A 10,489-nucleotide genomic window follows, 5' to 3' on the forward strand; every position below is an offset into this window, starting at 1 on the left:
AGCTGATGGAGCGGAGAGGAATCCAGCTAGCGCCAGACCTGTGAGACAGAGAGCGCGTTCGGTTTAAAGCAGCGCCTTTCTCTGGAAACTTTACAAAGCAGAGGCAGAAACGTGATCTTACTACATCTGAATACATTCCTTTTCCTGCTTGAAGATGACTTGTTTCCTACGTGTTCAATTGCAAGGTCTCCAGCGTGGAACCTTCTTCTTCCTATCTCACTTGTATTGTGTCTGCCACGCTGGAGCCTAACTTTCAGCTGGATTGTAAGGATTAGGACGACAACCACACGACCTTCGGCTTTGCAAATCTGAACAACGGCCATCAAAGTTAAAACACAAAATGTGTTTGTCTTTCGAAGGACAGCGCAGGAACTTTTCCCCAGTGCCACCCTCAAAATAGCTGTACTCGTCTTTCTGAAGCAAAGGCACAAGATTTCAGTTAAGGTAGGGCTTTCGACCCTCAGCAAAATAAGAGTTTTCTGCAGATGAACACATACAACACACAAAACGAATTTGGGCAGATCAAAGCATATATACCTTGCCCTTCTACAGCAGTAAGGATTAAACACTTTATCTTCTCCATTTCATTATTTATATTACCCCACAAAGGAAGTCTTATTCCACGACTGGAGCTCACTAGAGCAGTTTGGTTTGGAAATAGTCCTAAAAATACTCGTCTCCTAAAACCAAGGAAAGAGGCAACAGCTTGGCATCGAGAGATGAATGCAATTAAACCATTCTGGTTAGCACGATAGGCAGGGACCTCGCCGGCTGACCACCACTTTGCCTACATCATGTCTGCAAGCCACGACAGCCACCCTTAGTTGGGGGTTTCTGCGTTTATTAAGGTGTCTGGCTGAATCACTTTTTGACTTCTAGGACTAGAAACACCAGTATTTGGCTTTTTGGTGGATCACTGGCCTATGTGTTGAAAATTTATCAATGCTGTGGACCATTCAATAGAAGCAAAATTAAACAGGTCGACAAAATCAGTTTAAACTGGACAGCTCAGAAGCTGTTCCCATTCCGTTTCTTTTTCATATACACAGTAAATTTTGTAATAGTTGTTTTGTGTTGGATTTCAGGGAGCAAATTCAAGTTTTGGATTCAGTTATATGAGCAACAGTCGTTTCACTGAATTATTTTATTTAATATACACAACTGCAGTTCATTTAGGCAACAGAAAGTTCACAAATACGCTTACTCTGACACTTGATTTGACACGTTTAGTTTGATAGAAACCAAAGACTACAAAAGTGAAGTATAATAATCATTAAGAACACGTTAAAAGTGAGATTATTATTACAACTAAATTACAAATTATATAAATATTTGATTCTTTTATAATCCTTACACATTCAACATTTCTGATCTTCGCAGTACAGTTATGGCAGAAGAGGATGGCTTTTAAATTTAGCTTGTTCTTATTAGCATGGAAAGTGGCATTCAAAACTATTTAAAAATTTAGAGATTATAAACTAAATTCTGATTTTTATTACGAATTCACTAAAGTAGAATTGCATCGTACTATCATTGCTTTGGTGCAGCTCTGTCACTTGCTTTTTCAAAGATGGTGGACTTCTGAAATTCTTAAGCCGTATGGCTGGTTATCAGCAGATATTCTTTATACACCTTCTAGCCAAGGTGCATAAACCTCAGGTTATAACAGAGCCGATTCCAGTTCTGTGCTACAAGGAGACAGCTATCCCCCATTTAAATTTATAGCTCTGTCTCTGGAGTTAGGAAGGACAGAGTACACGAATGCTTTTTGGGAAAAGGTCCAAAAAGACCCAGAGGAGATCAAAAGCCGACCCACACGTACCTGCACATTTCCCCCTTCCTCTCTCTTTTTCTCCCTTCCCCTCTCTCTCCATTTCTTTCTTCCTTTCTTAACTGTTTCTGAATCAAATATTTGCTGTCGGTATCTTACAGCAACCAGATACTGTAATTCTTATTTTGGATGGAAAATGCACCCGTCTGATTTCCAACGCGATTCTATGGGCTTTTGAGAGCTCTATGAGTGCATGGACGTGCTCCTGATTTAAAGGACATTTAAAGCACATTTTCTAAATATTTTGGTGTTTCATTAGACCTTTTTCATTCTTCTGTTTAAAAAATTCCTTTCAGTTTTGACAGAAGAGCGACTTTTAAATTACCTGGAAACATTTATAATCTCATGTGCAACACTGTTGCACTTTCTTCAAGAGCCTTTTATAAATAATATGAAAGTCGCTCACTTAAATGCACATTTACTTCTGTAAAAAAGTGCATTTCTGTTTTCCTGTGATGAATGTTAAAATGTCACTTTTTTCATGTCATTTATTAGACCAGACAAACCACAGCAGACAGTTTCCTTTGGCACACTGCAACCTCCAGGTAGTACATTTGCTGTGGAACACGCCATTTACTCCATTCCTTCTGTTTTCAGCTATCGCTATTGATTCTGAACCCAATGAGACACCTTACCGTTCCATATAATTTCATTCATAGACTTGCAGAAAGCTGCCAAAATACAGATACTTTTGAGCAGTATGATCGGGGGAGATAAGTATGTTTAAGCTAAGTGAGGTGGGTGAAACAAACTTCACATTCTGGTATTGAAGACGTACTTTGAGGAGAAAAAAAGCGTGGAGCACGGTGCCAAGTTCAGCAACTTGAATGGTGGAAATAGGCCAACAGCAGCATTCGGAATTTCTGTTTTATTACACATAGAAGTATACTTCTTTTTGTTTAATAAACTATAATCAGTTGGCATTTCACACAAGTCATATGACACATTTTCATCATTTCTATATTTATCAAACGAGTACAACAAAGGAGCAAAATGTCGGCTTCAGTAAAATCTATGGAATTACACAGGCCCTCCTGTTCAAATACCATCGTTTTGGGTTGTGTTTGCAACAAAAGTTGACATGTTTCTAATCGATGTTTGTTTCAATATGCTAGATTTTAACAACATGCTTCTCAAGTATCTGAATATTTAGAATTACTCTGTAATTACTTACTCTGTATTACTTGACACAGGATAGATTCTTGTGGGCTGGCTTTGTGTGGCAAAGCGTATGTAAGTGTAGTTTAAAAGCCTAAGCTAACTATGAAACATTGTTTCAGTTTACAGAAATTCCAAGATTATAGATCGTCATTATTTATTACCTCTAGCACAGGAAAAAAAAAGTTACTGCAAGTTCCCTCACGCCTCCTTACTGTGCTGCGCTCCTATCTAAAGTTCAGGGTTCCACATCCTGCGCCGCAGTTTTGCATTGCACATAGATGGCCACAATTGCTTACATTTCCTCTTAAATAGACAGCTGACTTCCTACAGGGAAGGGAGGAAGACGGAAACGCTTTTAATTATAAAACACTGCCTTCGATTCTGTTTCATGATTAACAAATCTCATCACACATCCTTATTCAAAAATATATTTTGAAATGCTACATAAGAACTGAGAATGCTATTAGTTTATTTACCACCACCATATAAAGTAGTAACAGTTTTAGAAAAAGGAAAAGTTTTAAATTAATTGGTGAAGCTAACATAGCTTTTTGAATATAAATAAACGCTCTCAAACACCTTCATGATGTTTAGATATTTTAAAACAAAATAAAGTAAAAAATGCATCCTGGAAGTCATTCCTGCCCAAATGGTGCCTGCATTTTCTGCATCGCTCTATTACACTGTAGTACAAAATGACTGCTTACACCCACACAAATGTAATTTCAGGGCAGTGGCAACACGTTCAATCTTGTGAGTGTGATTACTTTATTGCATGTGTCACATGAATAAGAGACTGCATATACCCCAGTCGAAACACCTGCTAGATCTAGACACACAATGATCTGGAGACTCTGTAATGAACTTTTTGTACTATAAGCCTTTAAAGGAAACAACTCCATCAGCTTCACTTAAAAATTATCTGTGCAAAAGTACAGTATTTCATAAATAAACTTTACCCAAATATCACAGAAAAAAGCTTTGGGATACATTAAGTATAAATACAGTGACAGCTGAGCTGCAAATTTAATTTAGGTATATACAATAATATGCTCACCAATTCTTTTCGTAGATGTACATTTAACCTCCCTGAGTCCTTTTCCATACTTAGCGACACGATACATTTTCAGATGCTTGCTCAGTAACAGCAATGATAGCTTCGGCGTTAGAGAGAAAGGTGGGAGGGAGTACGTCAAAGTGCACTCCATTTCATTTGTCATGGATTTTAAGCTTACTGTACTTTTGCTTCTAAGAGCCCACTGGTCATGACGTGCCCATGACCACTTACGCAAGCACTGACATGTCTTAGTGAATCTGCTCCAAGATAGGCCATTAAAAGTTCAGTGTGTCGGATTAGTAATTGCATAAGATCCTCAGCCAAACTCTCCATAGTTGAGTATCGCACCTTTTCAAAATCAAAGATGTCTTTGAGGAAGAAAAGCACTTGATCCTAGTGGGGAAAAAAAAAGGAAAAACTTGTATTCACTTACAAGAAAAAAAAAGTATACAATGCTAGCTATTTCTTTTACACGTTTCCTAAAAACATCCATTTATGTATTCGTTTGGTGATAAGGTAGAAGTGCAGTAAATAGACTTTGCAGAACAGTTCTAGGCTTAAAAAACATTTTTAATATGAAAATATTTATTTTCATGGTTTCTTACCGTTAGTCTTAATCTTAGGAAAATGCAAATGTATGCCTATAAATAAGATCCTAATTTTTTTTAACCTGGAAGAATTTTTTTTTTTAATTAAGATAAGTGGTAACTAAAAAAAAGTTACAAACCTTGAAGAAGCAGCATAGGTCATAAAGGGAATTTCTAGGGCCCAAAAAGCCCCACGCCAAAACAGGGCTGATATGTTCACATACAGCATAGAAATGTGCAAAAAATCCATCAGGCACCTAGTGATGTAAAAATTGTGGACAAAAGTTACACAGTAAATTTAGTATAAATCTCTATTATATGAAATTAAGTCTTCAGAAAAGCCTAAACCACCTACTACTTCAGGGCTGTGGTAACCTGAACTCCTTTAAGTTATAAGGCAACTGTACCAAACAAGTGTCATAATTTTTTTTAGAAAAGGTTTTTACTTCAGTGGTACTTTGGATTTTAAATATTTTAAGATTAATAGGCATAAGCCCAGAAAGATCATGAAGAGTCCACTCTGACTCCCATATGACAGATCAGATAATTTTATTCAGCTCTGACTCCTATGACAGATCAGATAATTTTATTCAGTTATTCCTGTTTGAGCCCCTATACACTATGTATATCTGAAACTCGCGCAAAAGTAAGCAAACTGCACAGTTTTGAATGGAAACATATATGGATGTAAAGTTTATTTTATATACTAATAAACATATATTTATAATTTTACAACACCAGTTAATTTATATAATGCTAAAAATAGAAATTAATCATAAATTAAAACATAAAATACCACATAGAGAACTGTCTGTAAGTAAATTTAAGTTCATCAAACTCCTTGTGGTACAGTTAGTCTCTCTCTTACAAAGGCTTCCACGGTGCTTAACTTTATCCACTTCCGAATGACTCCAGCAGCACTGAGGAAACTAGTCCCAAGGAGTAAAGTTACTCACACATTTACAAACTTATAAATATTGAGACTTCAGTATACAAAGGAACTACAGAGTAAGGTAGTTGTGCATTGAAATAGAGAAAATAATAGGTTACTATAACATCTGTTTTGGAGATATAATATAATCCCTTTATATAAAACTAGTGTAGAAAAGATCTATTTATGTAAAATTCTCAACCATATTTACACAGGGATGTAACATCTCAAATCTTAAGACATAATGGTAGCTGAGGACCTTCTACAAAATACCAGCTGCCATTGGAAGCAACTTCTTCTTTACAATGAAATACATCTTTGGCAGTTAGGAGTCACGTAAACAGCTATTCTTAGAATCAGAGAAAGGTGTCGGCGCCAGACACTTGAGCAGAGATTCCTCACCTGCGGTATGCAAAACCACTTCTAATGGCTACGGATGTCCTGCAGCAAGCCTCAACTCCGCTTTTGGACTGGCTATTACAGAGATGGGGCATTTGCCTCCCAGGTCTAATAAAAGCCTCCAAAGGTGGAAGTAAGGAGCTGCTGGCGCAGAGGAGTTCTACTTCGAAATCTGCAGGGTTCCTTCACCGAGAGGTCAGGATACAGAAAGGGGCTGAAGAAGGCTGCAACAGAGTTCCTGCCGCTGGCGAGGAAGATGGTACTTCAGGTAGGTAAAGGGACAGGACTGAATTCTATTTAGCTGTGGAGATGATGCAGGGAGATGGGGTTGTGAATCCTAGCGTAAGCAGGCGAGATACAAGATTAATGACCTTGGTCTGCAAAAATCTGAGGTACACGTGTGGGGCCCTAAGTCAGAGAAATTACTGTCACCACTGTTGACTGAACCTAAACCAGACTGAAAATCTTTCAGCTAAGACTTTTTGCTAAAAAACGGGTATTAGGGCCCCATGAGCTAAACTTATACAATTGGCAGCCTCTTGTCTAAGCTAACATGTCTACAGGATTAAGGGTTGATCTGCAATTTATTTTGCCAAAGTTACAGGACAGAACTTCAAATTCTTAGGAGCCGATCGGTAACTTTGGTCCACATAATTTGCAAGGCAACTTACCTTCATTTGCTGTCTTTTCTGCTTCAGTACTGACCAACAGCTTGAAGCCACAGCCTAAAAGTGAAAAAAAAAAAAAAAAAAAAAAAAAAAAAGCCTCAAACCCTGCGTAACTTCATTGTAAGAGAAATTATCTTTCATCTCAAAAGAAGTGATCTGCAGAATACTGTATTTCTAAATTTTGGGGATTTGTATTTTCTTCAGTTTTAATCTTGTGATAACACAAAGTTTAAAACTATAAAATATCAGCTGATACAAATAACTAATTTTATATGTAGTTCATATTTGTTATTTTTCAGATCTTATTTTGCAACATTTTCTTTAGTTTAATTCAAATGTAGTTTGGCATCCTTGACTAATTTTACAGTTGCAACAGTTAGCGACATTCACTGGGTTTAACTGAGGACCAGTCTCTCATATACCAAAGCGCGTGCTCAGACATAACTATTTTAGATATTAAATAGCATGTGAACACATTGAAATGTCCTTTTTCATTTTAGCAAAAACATTCTTGCAATAGCTTCAGATTCAGCAAAGGAGTTTTGTCCAAATATGGACCTGTGAAATACAATATACCGATACCAGTACTAGGCTTTTTCCCCTCATAGCTTGTAACTATCCTCGTCTGATTCCCCTTCTGTACTGCAAGGTAATTTACTACTCACAAAACACAATGCTATCACATAACTACAAAAATAAATATATGCATGTTACCTTTTTTTTTCCTCTAGAGGGAATATTTCAATTGAAAGACAAAAATAAAAGGAAAACTAGCAGTTTATAGACATAAACAGATGAAATGACAGTAGCATCTCTACCAGCTGACCATGGCAGTAGCCTTTATGTCTGTAACAGAGGGATGAGGTCTATTTGACAAATAAACAGGCACATCTGAAAAAGCGTGAAATGTTATCAACTTTTGAATGCCTGTATTGTATTCATTTACTTTTCTTTGCTTGCAACTTTGTGCCTTATTGCTAAATCTCTGGTATATGAACCAAAACCTGTTACTAATATCTAAGATGGGGCTAACAGAAACTTCCCTTCTAAAATTCTACTTCCTCAGAGAAAATTCGTTTTTGCAGGACAAGTTAAAAGTATTTTCTTCAATACATTCAATCTTTCTATATATTTTGGACCCAGACTTGTAGCTTTTAAATTGCTATTATGAAAAACTTGATATGTTTATTTTTTCTGAGGAGTATTTCAGGTATATATTCAGTTATACTGGAAGCTGAATTAGACTTTACAGTGAAGGACGGTGTAGTTTCTTTGCTTCAAAATTAATGCTATTATCAAGACAATATACACAGTCTTTATCCTGAAGTTGTTGGATTTATTCTTGTTTTTACATTGTGCTTTAAGAATATAAAGCACAGATCGCCAGAAGAACAGTTTTGGCATATAAAGAAATTTTGTATCAGTATGCTCACACCAATGTTTTATTGATCATACCATCTACTTATTGTAACGCACTACGGAATAATGATTATGAAAATTACACATAAATACTTACTGTTTCTTTAAAAGACGAATTTAGCCAGCGGTTATTTACTACATTCTGTATAGATACTGGTGGATTTTCTAAATCTTCAAATGAATCCATTAATATGAAGTCCAGAACAACATCATAAAAATTCAGGTTTTTCACCTATATTAAATCAGAACATGATCTAAGTAACCTAGTTTCTCTTTCAGCAGTGGAATTCAGCATGCACCGTATTCTAACTCTGTATTAACATGCAGATTTATAACTCTTTTTAATGAATATTAAAGATAGTTTATCAGTAAAGGAGAAGTTAAAAAAAATATTACGTGCTCTCTGGTACTAAACTGCAGTGGTGGATGCCATTTCTCTAAATCAGCAATGTAAACAAAGAAGAGTTGCCTTTCCCACAATTCTGAACTGTAAAATTTATTTTTAGATGCTACGGTTTGCATAATGGAGGGTAAAAGCACTTTTCACAAATTCAGACTCACTCCTCTAGCAGCAAGTTCCATTTCAGTATTATCCCAGTGATCTGTTTGTTCCAAAAAATATATCATTTCATCAAAGACATCTTCAAATTTCTTTGGATTCTGTAAAGTAAAAGCAATGAGTACCAAGCAAACTTAACAAGAGACATGGTTTATTTACACTGGAAAGTGAATTCTGGTAGAAGTTACATTAACAATAAAACATTAGTTAAAAAAGGCTTTTACCTTTCGTGCTCTCACAATTAAAGCAGACAAAATTTTTCTTCCACTTTCGGCAAGAAATATTCTGTTTGCTGTTTCTGAAAGAATTATGTAGAAAAGGTTTCAGAAAATATAGACATATTCATTCCCAGGTTATACTAAGTGACCTTAAACACTTCAATCAAATTTAATATAACTATAACCACTAGTATAGTAGGCAAGTTCCTAGTAAGCCTTTGGTGCAAAGGTTCCAAAGCTAATCACAAAATTGGGACTCCTCTGCAAATACGTCCCATTTTAGAATTATAGAAATGGAAAAGCAACACGAAAATATTTAATTACAGAATATGTTATAAAAATGCTTGCACAGGTAATGCATTGATAGTTTCAACGGCATGTATTTTAGGCTTAACAAGACAGACAGACAAATCACCCTCCTTACTATTTACCTGAAAAGCTTGTCGAATACAATGAAGCTTAGCAAGGAAGTCACTGTCTCCTAGACATTCAAACATTTCAGTCCTATATAAAATAGAAAAGTTTTCAAAGACCATTAAAAGAAGCACAAGACAATTCAACTAAGTCTATTTCCTACAAGAAAATACCTAGTACAAGTAACTTCTAAAAAATGAGTTCCATATAGAATATTTAATTCTTGCTTTTCTTGGAAATAATTAAGTAGACATAAATCAGTACCTTAACACTCGTGAATAAATTTTGCCTTCTTCTGCTAAGTGCATAGCTTCTTCATACAATGGGCAATGGCAAAGGGAATCCAGACCATACGTATTACGAATCTCTCTGTGCTCTGTAAGCTGAAGAAAAAATGTTTTTGAAATTCATGAAAAAGCTCGCTAACATAATTTTTGTAAAGATAAAACAAATTAAAGAAGTTTTCCTGATATTCTGCTGAAAGATGTATCCTTTTCTGCATCTGCTTAAAACAAAGGGGCAACACTCAACTAGTAAACAGAAGAGAAACACCACACTATTAACAAGACTGTTACTTCGTAACTTTTAAAATCTGAAAGCTACAGTTTCAGGTTTCAAGTTTCAAAAGTTTAATTAATAAAATGGTGGCAGCTTAGTTTTGTTTTTAATTTGCCTAGTTAAATCTAATGGGTCTCAAAGCTGTTAAAAAACAAATAATTGTCAGGACACGAAGTACAGAATGATTGCATCATGCAAATCTTTAGGAAGCTGGAAATAGTAACATCCTCCCACTCCAGTTTTTGTTTCGCTGGTAAATATGTCTGCTAGTTTACCAAAGCATATTTTACGAAGCATGAGCATCCAGCATTTTACTACAAGCTCCCAAAAAGGTTTTCATTATCAGCAGTTTTAATTCTGTGGTTATCATATAAATTAACATGAACTCATAGACATTTTTAGAGCAAGAAAAAACAAAAGCAGATTAAGAAATCAAAGCACATAAATAATACGGAGAACTCCTGTTTACAGGATATCATATTTAATCCACAAAACAATCGCTGGCTACAATTCCACTACGAACATTGTATCATATTATTAATGATAAAAAAAATAAAAATCAGAGGCTTACACATGCTTCAGTTTAGTCAATGACCAGAAAATGAATTCTAACCTTTTTTTTAATCCTTTTTTTTTTTTTTTGATATCATAGAATCATGGAATAGTTTGGGTTGGAAGGGACCTCTA

The 10,489-nt window shown here is 35.6% G+C and overlaps 1 protein-coding gene across 1 annotated transcript in view; it reads right to left on the minus strand.

Annotated features, from left to right (window-relative positions):
• Nucleotides 1-2,110: 2,110 nt before the first annotated feature.
• Nucleotides 2,111-10,489, minus strand: part of MIGA1 (mitoguardin 1) — a 46,108-nt gene continuing 37,729 nt past the window's right edge. The window contains exons 8-15 of the mRNA XM_009287265.2: nucleotides 9,509-9,627; nucleotides 9,262-9,334; nucleotides 8,837-8,923; nucleotides 8,615-8,713; nucleotides 8,151-8,285; nucleotides 6,638-6,691; nucleotides 4,777-4,893; nucleotides 2,111-4,442 (exon numbers count right to left, since the gene is read on the minus strand). Of these exons, the coding sequence (XP_009285540.1) occupies nucleotides 4,224-4,442; nucleotides 4,777-4,893; nucleotides 6,638-6,691; nucleotides 8,151-8,285; nucleotides 8,615-8,713; nucleotides 8,837-8,923; nucleotides 9,262-9,334; nucleotides 9,509-9,627 (903 nt within the window). The 3' untranslated portion in view covers nucleotides 2,111-4,223. The remainder of the gene's footprint in view (nucleotides 4,443-4,776; nucleotides 4,894-6,637; nucleotides 6,692-8,150; nucleotides 8,286-8,614; nucleotides 8,714-8,836; nucleotides 8,924-9,261; nucleotides 9,335-9,508; nucleotides 9,628-10,489) is intronic.

Source organism: Aptenodytes forsteri, unplaced genomic scaffold, assembly GCF_000699145.1.
Source record: "Aptenodytes forsteri isolate BGI_AS27 unplaced genomic scaffold, ASM69914v1 Scaffold119, whole genome shotgun sequence".
In the NCBI taxonomy this organism is placed as follows: Eukaryota; Metazoa; Chordata; class Aves; order Sphenisciformes; family Spheniscidae; genus Aptenodytes; species Aptenodytes forsteri.